The sequence below is a fragment of the Rhinoraja longicauda genome, chromosome 6 (assembly GCF_053455715.1).
Source record: "Rhinoraja longicauda isolate Sanriku21f chromosome 6, sRhiLon1.1, whole genome shotgun sequence".
Taxonomy (NCBI): domain Eukaryota; kingdom Metazoa; phylum Chordata; class Chondrichthyes; order Rajiformes; family Arhynchobatidae; genus Rhinoraja; species Rhinoraja longicauda.
The window spans coordinates 43374222-43398192 of NC_135958.1; the positions used below are offsets into that span (position 1 = coordinate 43374222).

The window sequence follows — 23971 nt, forward strand, 5'->3', positions numbered from 1 at the left end:
AAAAACATGGAACTGCAGATGCTGATTTATTAACAAAATGATACAAAGTGCTGGAGTAACTCAAGTGGGTCAGACAGCATCCCTGCAGAACATGGATATGTGAGATTTCGGGACGGGACTCTTCTTTCAGATTCACAAAGAAGGGTCTGAAAAAAGGTCCCATCCCGAAATAACACCATCCATGTTCTTCAGGGATGCTGCGTAACCCACTGAGCTACTCCAGCATGGTGAGACGTTTTTTGTAAGCCAGCATCTGCAGTTCCTTGTTGTGTAGGAAGGAACTGCAGATGCTGGTTTACGCCGAAGATAGACTCAAAATGCTGGAGTAACTCAGCGGGACAGGTAGCATCTCTGGAGAGAAGGAATGGGTCGGAAGAAGGGTCTCAACCCGAAATGTCACCCATTGCTTCTCTCCAGAGATGCTGCCTGACCCGCTGAGTTACTCCAGCATTTTGTGTCTATCCTCAGTTTAAACCAGCATCTGCAGTTCCTTCCTACACAATCCCCAGCAATTTTCTCTGATTCCTGCTTGCAAATGCCAAACTTGTGACTCACAAAAATCTCTGATGGAGACTTTTTAGGAGTTTCTCAATGTCATAGAAACATAGAAAATAGGTGCAGGAGGAGGCCATTCGGCCCTTCAAGCCAGCACCGCCACTCATTGTGGTCATGGCTGATCGTCCCCAATCAATAACCTGTGCCTGCCTTCTCCCCATATCCCTCGATTCCACTAGCCCCTAGAGCTCTATCTAACTCTCTCTTAAATCCATCCAGTGATTTGGCCTCCACTGCCCTCTGTGGCAGAGAATTCCACAAATTCACAACTCTCTGGGTGAAATAGTTTTTTCTCACCTTAGTTTTAAATGGCCTCTCCTTCATTCTAAGACTGTGGCCCCTGGTTCTGGACCCGCCCAACATTGGGAATTTTTTTCCTGCATCTAGCTTGTCCAGTCCTTTTATAATTTTATATGTCCCTATAAGATCCCCTCTCATCCTTCTAAACTCCAGTGAATACAAGCCTAGTCTTTTCAATCTTTCCTCATATGTCAGTCCCAGGGCTCATGTTGTCGACCTCCTCGTGGTCAACTGACCTCAGTCAGGCGAACGACAACAAACAGAGACAGCAGAAGCAGAAGCAGCTTCATAACTTCTGCTGCCTCAAACCAAGAAGAAGATGACAGTCCCGCCATCCCAGGGATCAATCTCGTGTGTCCTGGTATGAAACCTTGCCTGAGGTCCATGGTCAAGGTCTGTGTTTGATCTGTGTTTTCACACCTTACTCTTCCACATCTCCCTGTCTCCCTCTACGCTGAGTGTCAGTCTGAAGGCTCTCGACCCGAAACGAAACATTGCTTCTCTCCAGAAATGCTGCCTGTCCCGCTGAGTTACTCCAGCATTGCGTGTTTCTGCAGTTCCTTGTTTCTCCTTTGAGAGCCAGGTCAGGCTCGGCTGGGCAGGTGGAGTGAAGGTGGAGTGGAGGTGGAGTGGAGGTGGAGGTGGAGTGGAGGTGGGGGTGGAGTGGAGATGGAGTGGAGGTGGGGGTGAAGTGGAGGTGGGGGTGGAGCAGGGCCGTTTTTACAGCATTATGGGCCCCCGGGCAAAGCAGTGTACTGGGGCCCCTACCGTTACTCTCCCCCACCCCCTTTCCCTACCAGTCCCCCCCTGTCGTGCCGGCGAAAAGCACTTACCGAAAAGCACTTAGCGATGGACTTAGGGTGCCACATTGTTGCGAAAAGCACTTACAGATCGCTGTGAGAAGCACTTAGGGACCGAAAATGTTGCGAAAAAAGCACTTATTGAACCTACATTTTTAAAGTAGTATTTATTTATTGCAAGTCACTTAACATACACAGATCAGCATGGGGCCCCTATGCTCGTGGGGCCCCGGGCACGTGCCCACCAGGCCCATGCGTTAAGACGGCCCTGGGGTGGAGTGGAGGTGAAGTGTGAAGCCAGATATTCTTCCCTCTGGGAGACAACAACGACTTAGATCGCTTTGGTTTCAGAACATCTCGACTGTCCTGCAGATTATCTCCAGCCGGAGCCTGGAGCGGGGGCGGGGCCTGTGAGGGGCTGGGGCCTGGGAGGGGCTGGGGCTTGGGAGGGGCTGGGGCCTGGGAGGGGCTGGGGCTTGGGAGGGGCTGGGGCCTGGGAGGGGCTGGGGCTTGGGAGGGGCTGGGGCCTGGGAGGGGCTGGGGCTTGGGAGGGGCTGGGGCCTGGGAGGGGCTGGGGCTTGGGAGGGGCTGGGGCCTGGGAGGGGCTGGGGCTTGGGAGGGGCTGGGGCCTGGGAGGGGCTGGGGCCTGGGAGGGGCTGGGGCCTGGGATGGGCTGGGGCCTGGGAGGGGCTGGGGCCTGGGAGGGGCTGGGGCCTGGGAGGGGCTGGGGCCTGGGAGGGGCTGGGGCCTGGGAGGGGCGGGCCCTGGGAGGGGCTGGGGCCTGGGAGGGGCTGGGGCCTGGGAGGGGCGGGCCCTGGGAGGGGCTGGGGCCTGGGAGGGGCTGGGGCCTGGGAGGGGCTGGGGCCTGGGGCCTGGGAGGGGCTGGGGCCTGGGAGGGGCTGGGGCCTGGGAGGGGCTGGGGCCTGGGAGGGGCTGGGGCCTGGGAGGGGCTGGGGCCTGGGAGGGGCTGGGGCCTGGGAGGGGCGGGCCCTGGGAGGGGCTGGGGCCTGGGAGGGGCTGGGGCCTGGGAGGGGCTGGGGCCTGGGAGGGGCTGGGGCCTGGGAGGGCCTGGGGCCTGGGAGGGGCTGGGGCCTGGGAGGGGCTGGGGCCTGGGAGGGGCTGGGGCCTGGGAGGGGCGGGCCCTGGGAGGGGCTGGGGCCTGGGAGGGGCTGGGGCCTGGGAGGGGCTGGGGCCTGGGAGGGGCTGGGGCCTGGGAGGGGCTGGGGCCTGGGAGGGGCTGGGGCCTGGGAGGGGCTGGGGCCTGGGAGGGGCTGGGGCCTGGGAGGGGCTGGGGCCTGGGAGGGGCTGGGGCCTGGGAGGGGCTGGGGCCTGGGAGGGGCTGGGGCCTGGGAGGGGCTGGGGCCTGGGAGGGGCTGGGGCCTGGGAGGGGCTGGGGCCTGGGAGGGGCGGGCCCTGGGTGGGGCTGGGGCCTGGGAGGGAGGGGCGGGGGCGGGGCCTGGGCCTGACTGACTGATCCCCGGCCCGGCGCTGGGGTGAGCGGTGGTTGGGGGCGGGGCGGGGGATGGGGGCGGGGTTGATGGGCGGGGAGGGGCGGGGTTGGGGCGGGTCCGGGTTAGGGGCGGGGCCGGGAGGGGCGGGGGCGGGGAGGGGCCTGACTGACTGATCCCCGGCCCGGCGCTGGGGGGGGGGCGCAGCGCGGCGGGATGAGCGTCTCCACTGGCCGGCGGCAGCTGAGCGATGGCTCCTGGATGCCGCTCCTGGGCTTCGGGACGTGGAAGGTAACAGGCGACTCCCAGCCGGGGCTCCGGCTCCGGCTCTCCCGCACCCCCGGGACCGGACCGAGCCGAGCGGGCAAAGCTGCCCCAGGCTGCGGGAAACCCTGCTTGACCCCTAACCCTAACCTGCCCCTGACCAGCCCTGACCCTAACCTGACCCTGCCTCTGCCCCTAACCCAGCCCTCACCCTAACCCTGCCCCTGACCCAGCCCTAACCTACCCCTGACCCAGCCCTGACCCTACCCCTGACCAGCCCTGACCCTAACCCAGCCCTGACCCTAACCCAGCCCTGACCCTAACCTGACCCTGCCCCTGACCCAGCCATAACCCTACCCCTGACCAGCCCTGACCCTAACCTGACCCTGCCCCTAACCCAGCCCTGACCCTAACCTGACCCTGCCCCAAACCCCGCCCTGACCCTAACCCAGCCCTGACTCTAACCCAGCCCTGACCATAATCTGACCCTGACCCAGCCCTAACCCTACCCCTGACCAGCCCTGACCCTAACCTGACCCTGCCCCTAACCCAGCCCTGACCCTAACCCAGCCCTGACCCTAACTTGACCCGGCCCCTGACCCAGCCCTGACCCTAACCCAGCCCTGACCCTAACCCAGCCCTGACCCTAACCTGACCCAGCCCTGACCCAAACCCAGCCCTGACCCTAACCTGACTCAGCCCTGACCGTAACCTGACCCTAACCCAACCCTGACCCTAACCCTGAACCTAACTGCTTGCCTCCCTACCCTGATCCTAACCCTAACCCAGCCCTGATCCTAACCCTGACCCTATCCCTTGTAGTTTAGAAGGATGAGAGGGGATCTTATAGGAATATATAAAATTATAAAAGGACTGGACAAGCTAGATGCAGGAAAAATGTTCCCAATGTTGGGCCAGTCCAGATCCAAGGGCCACAGTCTTAGAATAATGGGGAGGCCATTTAAAACTGAGGTGAGAAAAAAAAATTCACCCAGAGAGTTGTGAATTTGTGGAATTCTCTGCCACAGAGGGCAGTGGAGGCCAAATCACTGGATGGATTTAAGAGAGAGTTAGATAGAGCTCTAGGGGCTAGTGGAATCAAGGGATATGTGGAGAAGGCAGGCGCAGGTTATTGATTGGGGATGATCAGCCATGATCACAATGAATGGCGGTGCTGGCTCGAAGGGCCGAATGGCCTCCTCCTGCACCTATTTTCTATGTTTCTATGTGTCTATGTTTCTGAGTCCGTTTGTCTGGTTCTATGTGTCTGTGTGTCCATGTGTCCATGTTTCTATGTAACCCAGCCCTGACAACCTGATGCAGCCCAGACCGTGCTGGACCCTCTCCAAATGTGTTGCCGAATGTCTTATTGCAGATTGTGTTGAAACACAGAAAATAGGGGCAGCAGAAGGCCATTCAGCCCCTCGCACCTGCTGCACCATTGAAGAGATCACTTCAGGCTCCCCTGATCCTGCCTTTCCTCTGTAACTGAATGTAAAGGAGGGTCTCAGCCATTAGACATCACCTGTCCTTGTCCTCCAGGAAGGATCTCAGCCATTAAACGTCGCCTGTCCATGTCCTCCAGGGATGCTGCCTGACCACAGTTACAAGGTTGTGTCTTTTAAACATTGTGACTGTACCCTTCCCAATACTTAATCCACCTTCTGTGTGGACATCCGTCCCTCAGTTGCCCTATAATTATTTCCCTCTCACCTTAAACATTTGTCTCTAGTCTTAGACTCCCCTGCCCTGGGACAACAGCCTCTTGTGCTCCAGGGACATAAGCTCTTTTTCTCCTTCCCATTCAAGCCTCCAGTTCCCGACCTGTGATTTTTTTTCTGCACCCTCTCTAGCGTAATCACATCTTAACTACAGAATGGCAATCAGAACTGCACACAACACAGGGAGTTTAATTAGTGTAGTTTAGTTTATTGTCACGTGTACCAAGATACAGTGAAAAGCTTTTGTTACATGCAAACCAAGATCAGGGAAAGACAATACATGATTACAATTGAACCATTCACATTGTACAGGTACATGATAACGTGAATAATATTTCGTGCAAGATAAAGCCAGTAAAGTACAATCAAAGATAGTCCGTGGGTCACCAATGAGGTAGATGGTAGTTCAGCACTGATCTCTAGTTGTGGCAGGATGGTCCAGTTGCCTGATAACAGCTGGGAAGAAATTGTCCTTGAATCTGGAGGTGTGTGTTTTCACATCTAGCTGAAACTGTTCCCAAACTATGCTGTGATGCATTCCGATAAAATGCTTTCTACACAAAATGTATCTGTAGTAGTTGGTGAGAGTTGTTGGGACATGCCAAACTTACTAAGCCTTCTTAGGAAGTAGAGGTGTTGGTGTCCTTTCTTGGTCATTGCTTCGATATGGGTGGTCCAGGAGAAGTTGTTGGTGACATCTATATACTAAAACTCTCATTTGTTCGTTTGTTCCTGAACTACAGCCAAAACGGTACACGATAGCACGACAATTTTAGGCCCACCTTACCGTCATCCCGTGGTCCTATGGAAGAAGTTTTGTAGAAATCGGTGTTATATTTTTAAAGTTATTCGCATTTTTAAGTTTAAAAAACCACGCTTGCACAGTTGGGGCTCCGTTCATCTGGTACTTGCGTAAGATGGCCGCTGCATCCGCGCTTGCGCAGAACAAACATGTCCGCACCTGCGCAGTTGGGGCCCGTTGAGCAGGGCTCGGCCGCCTGTCTCTTGGGGGCGGGAGAGCCAAGCCTGATGCCGGAGGAAGCAACCGGAGCCTGGGCCTGGACGTGACCGGGTAACCGCGAGCCTGAGGTGGGCCAAGGGGAAAGGCAGCAGCAGCAGCGGCAGTGAGGCTGGGCGTTGGTGGAGGCCTGGGCCTGGCGCTGGGCCTGCCCTCGGCTCCCCCGTCCCCCCCTCCTCTCCCCAACTGTCACAGCGCCTTCCCCATGCCGCTCAGAGTCCAGCGGCTCAGCAACAGTGGGAGAGCCGCTGCCGTCTGCCACTGAACATCCCCGCACCGGGACGGGACAGGACTCTCCCGCTCCACCAATGGCGGCCGCCCGCGCCAGCAGACGGGTTGCCCCCGGGAGGGGTGTGGAGGAGAGGGGGTGGAGGGAGATTAGAGGAGGGAGTGGGGGAGGAGAGGGTGCTGCACCAATGCAGGAGTGGTTTGGGCTCAATGGGTCCACTTGGCAAGAAATGTGAGGTTTCCAACCATCTGTACTTTGGCACCATCATTGCAAGCTGGGGTGCGTGCACCACTTCACTTCCTGATGCCGATCACTGTCTCCTTTGTCTTGCTGAAGTTGAGAGAAAAATTGTTGTTTCAGCACCAGGACACGAGGTTCTCTATCTCCTTCCTGTACTTCGTCTCATCATTATTTGATATCTGGCCCACAATGCTGGTGTCGCTTGCAAATCTGTAAATGGAATGAGATGTGTACATGGCTGCACAGTCGTGGGTGTACAAGGAGTAAAGAAGGGGGCTGAGAACACATCCTTGCGGAGCAACCGGTGTTGAGGATTATCGCAGAGGATGATTTGTCCCCTATCCTCACTGATTGGGGTGTGTTGGTCAGGAAGTCGAGGATCCAGTCCGAGGTGTCATTGTCCGTGGAGTTGTGGCGGTAGGTGGACTGCAGTGGGTCAAGGCCGCTGGGAAGATCTGGATTTAATGCATTCCATAACTAGCCTCTCAAAACATTTCATGATGGTGGATGTCAAGGCCACTAGACAGTCGTTGTTTAGGCACGAGATCTTGCGCAAATCTGTAGATTAACACTGTCTCCCTGTCTCCCTGACAACAGTCTGTGCATGGAAATGTTGCCAAGTTTGAAATTAATAATTTCCCCCAAAACTAATAATTAAGCCATGACAGTTCTTGGAGACTGATAAGCAAAGCCGAGACTGGAGAAGGTCAGTGGAGATGATGGGAGTTGGTACCAGGGAGTTGAAGTGTGGCAGGCGCTTGGACGTTTGAGTCGCACGATGGGAACAACTGGTCTGCTCATCAGCAAGCAGCTTCATAAAAGACAGCTAATGAGCGTTGGCTCAGAGTTTGAACATTTACAATCTGAGGGAGCCGTTGGAGAGGACATCACTGCATTGTTTCCTGGTCATGGGTTTCGAGTGCTCTTCCTCTGATAATCCGAGTTCTTTACCTTCAGTCTGGGTTATATGATAAAGCCGAATACTGGATGAGTACAACAGATTTTCTGTCGAACAATCCCTGTTCCAGACGTACACTGGCCCCATCCCCGAACTCTACCTCCGCTACACCGACGACTGCATTGGTGCTACCTCTTATATCCATGCAGAACTCACTGACATCATACACTTCACTTCCAGTTTCCATCCTGCCCTTAAATATACCTGGACTATCTCCGACATCTCCCTCCCGTTTCTGGACCTCACCATCTCCATCACAGGAGACAGACTAGTGACTGACATCTACTATAAACCCACTGACTCGCACAGCTATCTGGACTACACTTCTTCCCACCCTGTCTCCTGCAAAAAGTCTATCCCCTACTCCCAATTCCTCCGTCTACGCCGCATCTGCGCCCGGGATGAGGTGTTTCACACTAGGGCATCAGAGATGTCCTCATTCTTCAGTAAACGGGGCTTCCCCTCTTCCATTATAGATGAGGCTCTCACTAGGCTCTCTTCTACATTCCGCAGCTCCGCTTTTGCTCCCCCTCCCCCCCATTCGTAACAGAATCCTCCTCGTTCTCGCCTTCCACCCCACCAGCCAGCGGATCCAACAAATCATCCGCCAACATTTCCGTCACCTACAACGGGACCCCACCACTGGCCATATCTTCCCATCCCCTCCCCTTTCTGCATTCCGCAGAGACCGTTCCCTTCGTAACTCCCTGGTCCACTCGTCCCTTCCTACTCAAACCACCCCATCCCCGGGCACTTTCCTCTGCAACCGCAGGAGATGCAACACCTGTCCCTTTACCTCCCCCCTCAACTCCATCCAAGGACCCAAACAGTCTTTCCAGGTGAGACAGAGGTTCACCTGCACCTGCTCCAAACTCATCTATTTTATCCGCTGCTCTAGATGTCAACTTCTTTACATCGGCGAAACCAAACGCAGGCTCGGCGATCGCTTCGCTCAACACCTTCGCTCAGTCCACTTTAACAAACCTGATCAACTCCCCCTCCCACTCCCAGTCTGACATTTCTGTCATGGGCCTCCTCCAGTGCCATAGTGAGGCCCACCGGAAATTGGAGGAACAGCACCTCATATTTCACCTGGGCAGCTTGCAGCCCAGCGGTATGAACATCGACTTCTCCAACTTTAGATAGTTCCTCTGTCCCTCTCTTCCCCTCCCCCTTCCCAGATCTCCCACTGTCTTCCTGTCTCCACCTATATCCTTCCTTTGTCCCGTCCCTCTGACATCAGTCTGAAGAAGGGTCTCGACCCGAAACGTCACCCATTCCTTCTCTCCTGAGATGCTGCCTGACCTGCTGACTTACTCCAGCATTTTGTGAATAAATATCTTCGATTTGTACCAGCATCTGCAGTTATTTACTTACACTTATTCCATAGTGGGGTTCTTTCCCTCTAAAATTCCTTCAGACCCAAGCAGTGTCCAAAGGGGTCTTAGCAGGAGAAGGGAAGAACTGCTTTTCCAAGATTCATTGCTTTTTATACAGAAAGGAAAAAGGGATGTTGCATAGTTAATCAATAACCAATTACAATCTTAATACAATTCACATGGTTACAGGGAATACAAAAACAACTCAATAATACAGGACACATGATTAGGGAAGATTGAAACTTAACTTTTCTACTTCGACACATGTCCATAGAAGGAGTTGTTATTCGAAAAGAAGGTGTCCCTTAGAAAAATTCAAGGGCTTTCTTGCTCACGATTGAAAACAACATTCCATTCTTATGAGAACATCAGCCTTCTACAACCCAGTATCCATGTCAGTGCTTTACTACTTAAAAACAGGCATTCATTTTCTAATAGCTAAAACAACAACAGGAGCTATTTTGTAACCATGATATCAATATCACTAATCACACAAGCTAATAGCATCCTTATACGCGATAGATTCCCACCTGAAAGAGTAGAGTCCGGAAGAATTTGGGTGAAGACAGATTTCCATTAGTCAGGTCTTCTATAACCTGAGGCCTCTGCACTCCAAATACATCGTCAGCAACATCCTCTGCAACTGCAACATGATCTCCCAGCTCTTGTACCCAGTGGCCCATCTGGCAGAGGCCAGGGTGCCATATGCTTTCTTTAACATCTTTTTCTATAGATTTGCCACTTTTGGGGAACTATGTCCTTGCACCCCTAGGTCTCACTGTTCTACGACACTCCCTGCAGCCCCATCATTTAAATTATCAAATTGCATCTCTTTGCACTTGATGTGTTAAATTACATCTGCCTTTCCTTTCCCCACTTCCCCAGTTGTCTAGATCCTCTTCTAACCCATATCGAAATCTTAGATAACCTCATCACCAGCTTTGATGTAATCCACAAATTTACTAATTATGCCACATAGTTACAACTCCAGTGCAGGTACATAGTTTGTTGAAAGTGGCACCACAGGTAGATATAGGAATGAAAAAGGCAAACTGGCCTTCATCAGAGTATTGAGTATAGAAGTTGGAAGGTGATGTTGCAGTTGTATAAGATGTTGGTGAGGCCGCTGTAGGAGTATTGTGTTCCGTTTTGGTCACTGGGTTATGGGAAAGGGTACAGAGAAGATTTACGAAGTTGTCAGGACTTGAGGGCCTGAGCTACAGGGAGAGATTAAGCAGGATAGGACCCTATTCCTTGAGCGCAGGAGAATGAGGGGTGATCTTATAGAGGTGCACAAAATCATGAGGGGAATAGATCGGGTAGATGCACAGTCTCTTTTGCCCAGAGTAGGGGAATCGAGGACCAGTGGACATAGGTTCAAGGTGAAGGGGAAAAGATTTAATAGGAATCTGAGGAGAAATGTTATCACACAGAGAGTGGTAGATGTGTGGAACAAGCTGCTGGAGGAGGTAGTTGAGGCAGGTAGTATCGCAACATTTAAGAAACATCTGGACAGGTACATGGATAGGACAGGCTTCGAGGGATAAGGGGCTAAATACAGGTAGGTGGAACTAGTGTAGATGGAAAACCAACCCCCCACCACCACCCTCTACCTTCCAGCAAGCCGACTTTGTATCCAATTGACCAATTCACCTTGGATCCCATGAGATCTCACCTTCTTGGCTGATCTACCATGTGGGTCCTTGCTGACCATGTAGACAATGTCGTGCCATCGCAATCCTCTTGGTGACCTCTTTATAAAAAAAACCTCATTTTTTTGTGAGATGTGATCTCCCACTCACCAAGTCATGCTAACTATCCTTAATCAGTCCTTGCTTTTCCAAACGCAGATAGATTCTATGTCTCAGATCCCCCTCCACGAACATACTGGCCTTTGATGTTCGGCTCAATGGTCTGTAGAACCCTGGGTTGTCCTTGTAACTTTTAAAATAAAGGCACAACTTTAGCCACGCTCTGGTCTTCTGGTACCTCACTCATCACTGGGGAAGATACGGAAATCTCGGCCAGGGCTCTAGTATTTCCTTGCCTTAGTTCCCACAATGTCCTACGCCATCGCTGGTCATGGCTTGGGGATGCAGTGTTGGTTTTGGTGAGGGGTTAGTGTCAGGACCTTTGCTGTGGTGGGTCTGGGGAGTGATGATCATTGGGTGGTGGGTGCACTAGTGGGCATTGAAATGTTTGGGGGTGGCAACGTTAATGGAGTAAAAGTGGTTGGAGTTACAAGTCAGTGTTTTGGTAGGTCTGGATAAAGTGGTTATCTGGTGATCCGGTGACTAGGGTTGCCAACTGTCCCGTATTAGCCGGGACATCACGTACTTTGGGCTAAAGTGGTTTGTCCCGTACGGGACTGCCCTTATCCCGTATTAGGCCCGGATGGCGCTGTACGCCCGGACACTGTAGGCCCGGACACTGTAGGCCCGGACACTGTGGGCCCGGGCACTGTAGGCCCGGACACTGTAGGCCTAGGCAATGTAGCCCGGGGGCATCTGTAGTCCCGGACAGTGTAGGGCGGGGCGTCGCCTGACGGAGGTTGCGTAGCAACCCGCCTCCTGGCCCGGGCGGCCGCCATTGGTGGAGCGGGAGCACGTGGCCACTGGCTGGGTGAGGTCATGCGGGGCATTGACATCGCCCTATGTCCCTTATTTGGGAGTGAGGAAGTTGGCAACCCTACGGGTGACTGGTGATCATCCTATTGCTTAGTCAATGTTTATTTTTCCTATTTTCTTGGCTCAGTGCAGTCTGCTTATTTCTGGAGAATTTCTTTGTACAGAGTGAGCCAGAAATGGTGGGCAATGCGGTTTCAGCCGCGATTGATGCTGGCTACCGGCACATCGATGGAGCTTACAGCTACTTGAACGAGGCAGAGGTGGGAGCCGCTGTGAAGAAGAAGATCGGTGAAGGGGTGGTTACCCGAGAAGACCTTTTCATTGTCAGTAAAGTGAGTTTTGGTTGCCCACTAACATTGCTCTGTTTAATGGTATTAACAGTAGTGGATGCTGTTAATTTAGTTTTTCATTTGTCAGATATGTTTCATACCAATTGTTGACACTGATAACCTCACCCCTCACCTGACATAGGACAAACACTGAGCGAGCATGTGCAGGGAACCTTCTGTATGTTGATGCAAGGGGTGGCTACGGGGGCAGTTAACCTTTGATCTTTACAATCCAGAAGAAGGCCATTCAGCCCATTGTGTCATGCTAACCAGAATGGGTTTGATGTTAATTATACTTGCATAATGTTTGCGACAAAGACCCATCATTTATTTATTTGCCTCTGTACTCCATAATTTGAGTTTGTAATAGAAAAAATCACATGTGGTTAAAGTGCACATTGTCAGATTTTAATAAAGGGTATTTTTATACATGTTGGTTTCACCATGTAGAAATTACAGCTGAGTTTGTACATATTCCCCTCATTTCACAGCACCATAATGTTTGGGACACATGGCTTCACAGGTGTTTGTAATTGCTCAGGTGTGTTTAATTGCCTCCTTAATGCAGGTATAAGAGAGCTCTCAACACCCAGTCTTTCCATCACCTTTAGAAACTTTAAAAGCAGTTTATCAACATGAGGACCAAAGTTGTGCCAATGAAAGTCAAAGAGGCCATTATGAGACTGAGAAACAAGAATAAAACTGTTAGAGACATCAGCCAAACCTTAGGTTTACCAAAATTAATTGTTTGGAACATCATTAAAAAGAAAGAGAGCACTTGTGAGCTTACTAATCGCAAAGGGACTGGCAGGCCAAGGAAGACCTCCACAGCTGATGACAGAAGAATTCTCTCTATAATAAAGAAAAATCCCCAAACACCTGTCCGACAGATCAGAAACTCTCTTCAGGAGTCAGGTGTGGATTTGTCAAATGTCCACTGTCTGCAGAAGACCTCATGTACAGAAATACAGAGGCTACACTGCAAGATGCAAACCACTGGTTAGCTGCAAAAATAGGATGGCCAGGTTACAGTTTGCCAAGATGTACATAAAAGAGCAACCACAGTTCTGGAAAAAGGTCTTGTGGACAGATGAGACGAACATTAACTTATATCAGAGTGATGGCAAGAGCAAAGTATGGAGGAGAGAAGGAACTACCCAAGATCCAAAGCATACCACCCCATCTGTGAAACAGAGTGGTGGGGGTGTTATGGCCTGGGCATGTATGGCTGCTGAAGGTACTGGCTCACTTATCTTCATTGATGATACAACTGCTGATGGTAGTAGCATAATGAATTCTGAAGTGTATTAGACACATCCTATCTGCTGAAGTTCAAACAAATGCCTCAAAACTCATTGGCCGGCCGTTCATTTTATAGCAAGACAATGATCCCAAACATACTGCTAAAGCAACAAAGGAGTTTTTCAAAGGTACAAAATGGTCAATTCTTGAGTGGCCAAGTCAATCACCCGATCTGAACCCAATTGAGCATGTCTTTTATATGCTGAAGAGAAAACTGAAGGGGACTAGCCCCCAAAACAAGCATAAGCTAAAGATGGCTGCAATACAGGCCTGGCAGAGCATCACCAGAGAAGACACCCAGCAACTGGTGATGTCCATGAATCGCAGACTTCAAGCAGTCATTGCATGCAAAGGATATGCAACAAAATACTAAACATGACTACTTTCATTTACATGACATTTCCGTGTCCCAAACATTATGGTGCCCTGAAATGGGGGTCCCGTGGCGGTGCCCGGGGGTTAGGCCACTCCCTGGGTCATCCCCCTCGGCACTGAGTGGACAGGGAGGATTAGGCCACTCCCTGGGTCACTACACTGGTGACCCTCGATATTTCCTCGCAAGTCGCGATGGACCAGACCGCTCCTCAACCCGCACTACCCGGCCCTGCCGGTCAGCCGCCTCTGGACCCCGCCGGACCCCACCCCTTGGACCCTGCCAGACCCCACCCCATGGACCCTGCTGGACCCCACCTCGTGGACCCTGCCGGACCCCACCCCGTGGCCCCTGCCGGACCCCACCTCATGGACCGTGTCAGACCCCACCCCATGGACCTGCCGGACCCCACCCCTTGGACCCTGCCAGACCCCACCCCATGGACCCTGCCGGACCCCACCTCGTGGACCCTGCCGGACCCCACCTCGTGGACCCTGCCAGACCCCACCCCATGGACCCTGCCGGACCCCACCCCATGGACCCTGCCGGACCCCACCCCATGGATCCTGCCGACCGCACCACTCTCCACACCGTGGCTTTGAAGCTGCCTCCCCTGTGGACCGACGACCCTTACTTCTGGTTTGACCAGTCCGAGGCGCAGTTCGCACTGCGGGGCGTGACAACCGATGCCACCAAGTACTTTAATGTGATCGGCGCCCTTGACCCGGCCACCGCGCCACGGGTCCGACCTTTCCTCCGCGCCCCCCCGGCGGGTGATAAGTATGAGGCCCTCAAGGCCTTTCTTCTGCGGCAGTTCAGCCTCAGCGAGGCCGAGCGGGCGACCCAGATCCTCCAGATGCTGGGCCTGGGTGACCGCCGCCCGTCGGTACTGCTGGGCGATATGTTGGCGCTGCTGGGCGACCACGAGCCCTGCTTGTTATTTAAACATTCTTACCTGCTGCAGCTGCCGTCCGATCTCCACCAGCAGCTCATCCACGACCCGTTCACCGACATGCAGGCGGTGGGCGAGCACGCGATGATCTTTGGATGGCCCGTCAGCTGGCCCTCGACGCGCTGGAAGTCCCTCCGATGGGCGACGACGATCCGCAGGTAGGGGCCTCGATCGCCTGCATCTCCACCGCTCCTCGACGTACTTCGCAACGGGCCCCGGCTGCAACGGCACACCCAGCCGGCAGCACGTCTCTCCCGCGCAGCCTGCCGGCAGTTCCTCCGCACGCCACCGGAGGTCGCTGGTGGTCGGATCGGCCCACACAGCCGCCCGTTTTCATGGACGCCAGCAGAGGGGGCTGACGCTACTTTCACCGGCGCTGGGGCCCTTCGGCCCGTCAATGTCAGCAGCCCTGTTCGTTCCCGGGAAACGCAGGGACCGGCTGTCAGTGATTGCTTCGGCGGCCGGCCAGATTGATCGCGTGTTTGCGTGGGATCGCCGCTCCGGGGCTCGTTTCCTTGTGGACACCGGGGCTGAGGTGAGCGTCCTTCCCCCTTCTAATGCTGACCTCCGCAGTGGTAAACGCGGCCCCCTCCTCGTCGCAGCAAACGGGACTCCAATCCGCTCATGTGGGATGCGCACGCTCTCCCTCAACTTCGGAGCGGGCCGCTTCTCATGGCCATTCGTCATTGTGGATGTGTCCCAGCCGTTGCTGGGTGCGGACTTCCTACGGGCACATTCCCTACTCGTGGACGTCAAGCGGCAGCGTTTGGTGCACTCCGTCTCACTCTGGAGGAGTTCCGCCTTATGGAGTTGCTGGGTATTGTGCGCCGCTCAGCCAGCCGTGGGCGTCCCCGCTCCATATGGTCCCCAAGGCAGACAGTGGCTGGCGCCCTTGCGGTGACTACCGTCGGCTTAACGATGCTACCATCGCTGACAGGTATCCGGTCCCCCACATTCAGGACTTTAACGCACACCTGGCTGGGGCCACGGTGTTTTCCAAGGTCGATCTGGTGCGTGGCTACAATCAGATTCCCGTCCACCCAGACGACGTCCCCAAGACGGCCATCGTGACGCCATTTGGCCTTTTCGAGTTCCTCCGTATGCCGTTCGGACTTAAGAACGCGGCGGCAGGCCTTATGGGCTGTGTGTGCCGTGGCCTGGACTTTATTTTCGTTGACCTCGACGACATTTTGGTGGCAAACCGCTCGAGACAGGAGCATGCTACCCATCTCCGCCAGCTGTGCCAGCGTCTCAGCGATCATTGGCTGGCCATCAACATCGCCAAATGCTGTTTCGGGGTGACGTCCATCAATTTCCTAGGCCACCACGTGACCCCGCACGGGGCGCTGCTACTACCGGACAAGGTGGACGCGGTGCGCCAGTTTCCACGGCCGACCACCCTGAGGGGCCTCCAGCAGTTCGTTGGGATGGTTGCCTTTCATCACCGATTTGTGCCGTCCGCGTCCAGGATCATGCGCTCGCTGTTCCACCTCATGGCGGGCAAGCGCAAGGAGGTCGAGTGGACTGACGATGCGGTGGCGGCGTTCCAACACGCCAAGGACGCCCTGGCTACGGCCACGATGTTCCTGCACCCACGGGCGGATGCACCAACCAGCCTGACGGTTGACGCGTCGGATGTAGCGGTTGGGGCGGAGCTAGAACAGCAGATTGATGGGTGTTGGAGGCCTCTCGCTTTCTTCAGCGACGCACAGTGGAAGTACAGTGCCTTTGACTGCGAGCTCCTCGCTCTTTACCTCACAGTCCCCCACTTCTGCTACTTCCTCGAGGGGTGAACCTTCATCGCGTACACTGACCACAAGCCCCTCACCTTTGCGTTTGCCAAGGTGTCCGACCCATGGTCAGCCCGCCAGCAGCGGCAGTTGGCTTTCGTCTCGGAGTTCACTACCTCCATCCGTTTCATCGGGGGCAAAGACAACAGAGTGGCCGACGCCTTGTCTCGACCCGCGGTCCACGCCGTCCTGCAATTGGCCGATGGCATCGACTACTGAGCCCTGGCGGCGGCCCAGCTGACGGACGATGAGGTGTCCGCCTATTGTACCGCCGTTTCGGGCCTGCGGTTGGAGGACGTTACCTGTGGTGCTGGGGGCGCGACGCTGCGATGTATCCACCGGGCAGCCGCGGCCCATCGTTCCCGTTGCCTGGCGGCGCAAGGTGTTCGAGGTGCTCCACGGGCTGGCCCACCCTTCCATTCGGGCGATGACGGCCCTCGTGGCTTCCCGTTTCGTGTGGCACGGGGTGCGTAAACAGGTTGGACATTGGGCGCGCACCTGCATCCCGTGCCAAACTGCCAAAGTACAGCGGCACGTGCGGGCGTCGCTCCAGGAGTTCCCCGTCCCTCGACCACATCCACGTGGACATCGTGGGGCCGCTGCCGCCTTCTCGGGGCTTCACCCACGTCCTGACTGTGGTGGACCGTTTCACGCGGTGGCCGGAAGCAGTTCCACTGGCGGACACTTCTGCCTCTACTTGTGCCCGTGCCTTGGCGGCACACTGGATTGCCAGATTCGGAGTGCCGCTCGACATCACGTCCGACCGAGGGCCTCAGTTCACATCTGAACTGTGGTCGGCCATGGCTCAACTACTGGGGGTTAACCTGCACCGCACCACAGCGTACCATCCGCAGGCGAACGGCCTGGTGGAGCGCTTCCACCGCCAGCTCAAGGCTGCCCTGAAGGCCCGGCTCGTTGGCCCGGACTGGGTCGACGCGTTGCCGTGGGTGTTACTGGGCGTCCGCACTGCGCCCAAAGAGGACTTGGCCACCTCCTCGGCTGAGTTGGTGTACAGGGCCCCGCTGACAGTGCCCGGTGAGTTTATTCCATCAGCCCAGGGTCAGGCGGAGCAGCCCTCGGCCGCCCTGCAACGCCTTCGGGAGACGATGGGCAAGCTGGCGTCTCGGCATGGTTCGGTTCAGTCGCATGTCCCTTCCACTTTGCAGGACTGTCCGTTTGTTTTCCTGCGCTGGGATGCACACCGGATGCCCTTTCAGCGGCCGTATGAAGGACTGTTCCAGGTGCTTGAGCGTGGCTCTGCCATTTTCGTTTTGGACATGGGGGGTCGTCCTGAGACAGTCTCTATTTCGCGGCTGAAGCCGGCGCACGTGGACGTTAGCCGGCCAGTCATACTGGCGCAGCCTCGCCCTCGGGGTCGTCCTACGTCCCGGCCCTTACCCCCAGTGTCACCGCCGCCTTCTTCGCCAGGCAGTGTGGTTCTGCGACCACCGTGGTGCGCACACGGGCTGGTCGTCTCGTACGTCCCCCTGTCCGTTTCGTGCCTGTGGGTCGTGGGGGGTCCTGTGGCGGTGCCCGGGGATTAGGCCACTCCCTGGGTCATCCCCCTCGGCACTGGTTGGATTGGGCTGGGGAGGGGTCTGGAGCTACGGGGTTTACTTGAAGGGTCGAGAGTTACTCGTGCGGGAAACTGAAGAGAGTGGATGTCTGATGCTGCATTAAAGTTATTGTTAATCCTTACCTGGCGTCTTGCCTGATTCCTGCTGCATCCAGACCCACTACAGGACTATGTACAAACATTGCTGTAATTTCTACATGGTGAAACCAAAATATATAAAAATGGTTTTTATTAAAATCTGACAATGTGCACTTTAACCACGTGTGTGTTTTTTTCTATTACAAATCTCAAATTGTGGAGTACAGAGGCAAATAAATAAATGATGGGTCTTTGTCCCACACATTATGGAGGGCACTGTAATTTAGACTCCCCTACCCTGGGTAAAAGTCTATGGTCATTCCCCTTATCTGTGCCCCTCATGATTTTATATACCTCAGCCTTTTGCTTTGTAGGGAAAAAAGCACCAGGCTCTCCAATAATCCAGGTAACATCCTTGTGAATCTTTTCTGCATTCTTTCCAGCTTAATAAGGTTGTGTTCATAAGTATTAGGAGCAGAATGAGGCCATTCGGCCCATTGTCCACTCCGCTATTCAATCATGGCTGATCCATCTCTCCCTCCTAACCTCATTCTCCTGCCTTCTCCCCTTAACCCCTGATACCCGTATTAATCAAGAATCTATCTATCTCTGCCTTAAAAATATCCATTGACAGCCTTCTGTGGTAATGAATTCCACAGATTCACCACCCTCTGACTGAAGAAATTCCTCCTCATCTGCTTCCTAAAGGAACGTCCTTTAATTCTGAGGCTACGGCCACTGGTGGAAATTTACTTGTGGAAACATCCTCTCCACATCCACTCTATTCAGGCCTTTAACTAATTGACATCTTTCTTGTAACTGGGTGGCCAAAACTGCACAATACTTGAGGTGCGGTCTCACCAATGCCCTGTACATCTGAAACATGAAATCCCAACGCTTGTACTCTGTACCCTGACCTATGTGGGCAGGCATGCCCTTTACCATCACCATGCTCATGTCTAGTGGTGGTAAGGTAGACGTTGGACGTGCCTGCCTTTGTTGGTTCTATTAGCTCTCTCTGACTGTTCAAGCACACATAGTAGACTCCAGTCAGCCTGCTAAAGTGGCTAAAGGGATCAGGGGGTATGGAGAGAAGGCAGGCACAGGTTACTGAGCTGGATGATCAGCCATGATCATATTGAATGGCGGTGCAGGCTCGAAGGGCCGAATGGCCTACTCCTGCACCTATTTTCTATGTTTCTATGCTTATTCTATCTTTGTTGCTCACTTCAATCTATATGGCCTGATTTAATGATGGAGTATTAGAATTATATATTTGCAACTGTTGTTTGTCCTAAGTTTCAAGTAGTAGGCGAATCTTGTAACTCAATGACAGCGGGCATATTCACAGATTCGAGTGATCTAACCTGTTTGTGTCGCTCCTTATTCTAGCTGTGGTGCACATTCCATGCACCAGAGGATGTGAAACCAAGTGTGATGGAAACCCTCCGTAAACTACAGCTCACTTACCTGAATCTGTACCTTATCCACTTCCCTGTGGGATTCCAAGTAAGTCACGGAGTTGTGGACCACAGAGGCAGGCCAGGCCCTGCAGCCAACCATGTCCATGCTAGGCATTCAACACACAGAGGCAAGCCCTTCAGGCCACTGTGTCCATGCTAGGCATTCACCACACAGAGGCAGGCCAGGCCCTGCAGCCAACCATGTCCATGCTAGGCATTCACCACACAGGCAAGCCCTTCAGCCCACTGTGTCCATGCTAGGCATTCACCACACAGAGGCAGGCCCTTCAGGCCACCGTGTCCATGCTAGGCATTCACCACACAGGGGCAGGCCCTGCAGCCAACCATGTCCATGCTAGGCATTCACCACACAGAGGCAAGCCCTTCAGCCCACTGTGTCCATGCTAGGCATTCACTACACAGAGGCAAGCCCTTCAGCCCACTGTGTCCATGCTAGGCATTCACTACACAGAGGCAAGCCCTTCAGCCCACTGTGTCCATGCTAGGCATTCACCACACAGAGGCAGGCCCTTCAGGCCACTGTGTCCATGCTAGGCATTCACCACACAGAGGCAGGCCAGGCCCTGCAGCCAACCATGTCCATGCTAGGCATTCACCACACAGGGGCAGGCCCTGCAGCCAACCATGTCCATGCTAGGCATTCACCACACAGAGGCAAGCCCTTCAGCCCACTGTGTCCATGCTAGGCATTCACCACACAGAGGCAGGCCCTTCAGGCCACCATGTCCATGCTAGGCATTCACCACAGAGATGCAGGCCCTTCAGCCCACCGTGTCCGTGCTAGGCATTCACCACGGTATTGCCAGGGAAGCAGCATTTTAGCTGTGAGGTGTTTGTCGGAATGGGTTAAGACAGATGAGACTGTAATTATATTCATCCGTCCATTACTTTTGCGTTAACTACTAATTCCACTTTAATCCTTTTTCTTCCTGCACATTTCTTTTCTTTGGTGTGGAGGAGGCTGAGGTGGCCGGCCTGATAGGCAGAAACAAAATGATGAGGTGCCTGGATAGTGAGAAACAAAAACAGAAGACAGGAAGAACTCAGTGAGTCAATAGAAACATAGAAAAATAGGTGCAGTGGGAGGCCATTCGGCCCTTCAAGCCTGCACCACCATTCAATATGATTATGGCTGAACGTCCAAAATCAGTACCCTGTTCCTGCTTTCTCCCCATGTCCCTTGATTCCTTTAGCCCTAAGAGCTAAATCTAACTCTCTGTTGAAAACATCCAGTGAATTGGCTTCCTCTGCCTTCTGTGGCAGAGAATTCCACAGATTCACAACTCTCTGGGTGAAGAAGTTTTTCCTCATCTCGGTCCAAAAATGGCCTACCCCTTATTCTTAAACTGTGACCCCCTGGTTCTGGACTCCCCCAACATCGGGAACTTTTTTCCTGCATCCAGCCTGTCCAATCCTTTAAGAATTTTATATGTTTCTATAAGATCCCCTCTCATCCTTCTAAATTCCAGTGAATACAAGCCCAGTCGACCCATTCCTTCATCATATGTCAGTCCTGCCATCCTGGGCATTAACTTGGTGAACCTACGCTGCACTCCCTCAATAGCAAGAATGTCCTTTCTCAAATTAGGAGACCAAAACTGCACACAGTACTCCAGGTGCGGTCCCACCAGGGCCCTGTACAACTGCAGTAGGACCTCCCTGCTCCTAAACTCAAATCCTCTCACAATGAAGGCCAACATGCCATTAGCTTTCTTCACTGCCTGTTGTACCTGCATGCTTACTTTCAGTGACTGATGTACAAGCACTCCCAGGTCTTGTTGCACCTCCCCTTTTCCTAATCTGACATCATTCAGATAATAATCTGCCTTCCTGTTCTTGCCACTAAAGTGGATAACCTCACATTTATCCACATTATATACTGCATCTGCCATACATCTGCCCACTCACCCAACCTATCCAAGTCACCCGGCAGCCTCATAGCATCCTCATCACAGCTCACACTGCCACCCAGCTTTGTGTCATCTGCAAACTTGGAGATGTTACATTTAATTCCCTCATCTAAATCGTTAATATATATTGTAAATATCTGGGGTCGCAGCACCGAGCCTTGTGGCACCCCACTGGGCACTGCGTGTAACAAAGGTACAGCAGTTATCATGGGTGACTTTAATCTACATATAGATTAGGCCAAGCAAATTGGTAGCAGCGCTGAGGAGGAGGGTTTCCTGGAATGTATACGGGATGGTTTTTTAAACCAATACGCAGAAGAACCGACTGGAGGACAGGCCATCCTAGACTGGGTATTGTGTAATGAGGAAGGATTAGTTAGCGATCTTGTTGTACAAAGCCCCTTGGGTAACAGTGACCACAATATGGTGGAATTCTGCATTAGGATGGAGAGTGACACGGTTAATTCAGAGACTAGGGCCCAAGGGTCAAGCAGCATCTCTGGAGGCAAAAGTGCAAGTTGACATTGCAGGTTGAGCCCTTGCATCAGGACTGAGAGCCTCCATGAGCTTGCCAGTGTGTAGCAGTGGGTGGGCAGGGGGGGGAGGCTGGGTGGTGGAGCCGGATGTGGAGGTAACAATGAAGTAATGGAACTAGATGGGGGACGGGATGGGAGGGAAGAACAAAGGGAGAAGGGATCTGAGCGGACAAGAGTGTGTGGAGAGAACAGTGGAGGCACAGAGGGGGGAGGAGAGCAGGCGCAGGGCCGGAGAGGTGTGAGGAAGAGCAGGCGGAGGGCAGCAGAGAGAGAGAGAGGTGGGGGAGAGCAGGCGGAGAGCAGCAGAGGGGTGGGGGGAGAGCAGCAGAGGATGGGGGAGAGCAGGCGCAGGGCCGGAGAGGTGTGGGGAAGAGGGTGGGGGGAGAGCAGCAGAGAGAGAGAGAGAGGTGGGGGAGAGGGTGGGGGGAGAGCAGCAGAGAGAGAGAGGTGGGGGAGAGCAGGCGGAGGGCCGGTTAGGGGTGGGGGAGAGAGTGGGGGGAGAGTAGCAGAAGGGTGGGGGAGAGCAGGCGGAGGGACGGTTAGGGGTGGGGGAGAGAGTGGAGGCAGAGCAGCAGAGAGAGAGAGGTGGGGGAGAGCAGGCGGAGGGACGGTTAGGGGGAGGGGAGAGAGTGGAGGCAGAGCAGCAGAGGGGTGGGGGAGAGCAGGCGGAGGGCCGGTTAGGGGTGGGGGAGAGAGTGGGGGGAGAGTAGCAGAGGGGTGGGGGAGAGCAGGCGGAGGGCCGGTTAGGGGTGGGGGAGAGAGTGGGGGGAGAGTAGCAGAGGGGTGGGGGAGAGCAGGCGGAGGGCCGGTTAGGGGTGGGGGAGAGAGTGGGGGGAGAGCAGCAGAGGGGTGGGGGAGAGCAGGCGGAGGGGTGGGGGAGAGGGCACAGAAAAATTCAATGTTCATACCATTGGACTCAAGTGGAATACAAAATGTTCTTCCAATTTGATGTCCAGCTTGCCTGAAGCAATAGAGAAGGCAGAGAGCAGACATGCCGATGTGGGCGTGAGGGCGGGAGTAAAAATGCCATGCAACTGCAGAATGGCTGCCTGGTCTGTGCTTGGCTTCACCAGTGTAGTGGAGGCCACATCATTGCTGTACACCAGCCTGGAAGAGGTGCAGGTGAACCATGGTTTATTCTGCAGAGCTGTTTAGGTCCCTGGGTGGTGGTGAGGGAGGAGGTGTGGGCACAGGTGTTATACCTGTGGTTTCGGAGGAAAGTGCCTGGGGATGGGGAGGGGTGTGTAGAGCAGGGAGTCTCAGAGTGGTCCGTGCGGAAAGCAGAAAGTGGGGTAGAGGGAAGGTGTCCTTGTACACCAGTCACTGAAAGTAAGCGTGCAGGTACAGCAGGCAGTGAAGAAAGCTAATGGAATCTTGGCCCTCATAATGAGAGGATTTGAGTACAGGAGCAAAGAAGTCCTTCTGCGGTTGTATAGGGCCCTGGTGAGACCACATCTGGAGTATTGTGTGCAGTTTTGGTCTCCTAATTTGAGGAAGGACGTCCTTGCTATTGAGGCAGTGCAGCGTAGGTTCACGAGGTTAATCCCTGGGATGGCGGGACTGTCATATGAGGAAAGATTGGAAAGACTAGGCTTGTATTTACTGGGGTTTAGAAGGATGAGAGGGGATCTTATAGAGACATATAAAATTATAAAAGGACTGGACAAGCTAGATGCAGGAAAAATGTTCCCAATGTTGGGGGAGTCCAGAACTAGGGGACACAGTCTAAGAATGAAGGGGAGTCCATTTAAAACTGAGGTGAGAAGAAACTTTTTCATCCAGAGAGTTGTGAATTTGTGGAATTCTCTGCCACAGAGGGCAGTGGAAGCCAATTCATTGGATGAATTTAAAAAAGAGTTAGATAGAGCTAGTGGAATCAAGGGATATGGCGAGAAGGCAGGCACGGGTTACTGATAGTGGATGATCAGCCATGATCACAAAGAATGGCGGTGCTGGCTCGAAGGGCCAAATGGCCTCCTCCTGCACCTATTTTCTATGTGTCTATGATATTATTGTAAGTGGAAGTGTTGGAGTAGACGGAAATAGCAGAGGATCATGTGTTGGACACAGAGGGCGGTGGGATACCTGGAGAACTCCTGCTG

The 23971-nt window shown here is 53.9% G+C and overlaps 1 protein-coding gene across 2 annotated transcripts in view; it reads left to right on the forward strand.

The window, feature by feature from the left end:
- Nucleotides 1–3282: 3282 nt before the first annotated feature.
- The window catches only part of LOC144594876 (1,5-anhydro-D-fructose reductase), a 44736-nt gene continuing 24047 nt past the window's right edge, over nucleotides 3283–23971 (forward strand). The window contains exons 1-3 of one of the 2 annotated variants that reach the window (XM_078401796.1): nucleotides 3283–3394; nucleotides 11704–11871; nucleotides 19332–19448. In XM_078401796.1, coding sequence (XP_078257922.1) covers nucleotides 3320–3394; nucleotides 11704–11871; nucleotides 19332–19448 — 360 coding nt within the window. In that variant the 5' untranslated portion in view covers nucleotides 3283–3319. The remainder of the gene's footprint in view (nucleotides 3395–11703; nucleotides 11872–19331; nucleotides 19449–23971) is intronic. The other variant, XM_078401797.1, reaches the window with a different exon arrangement.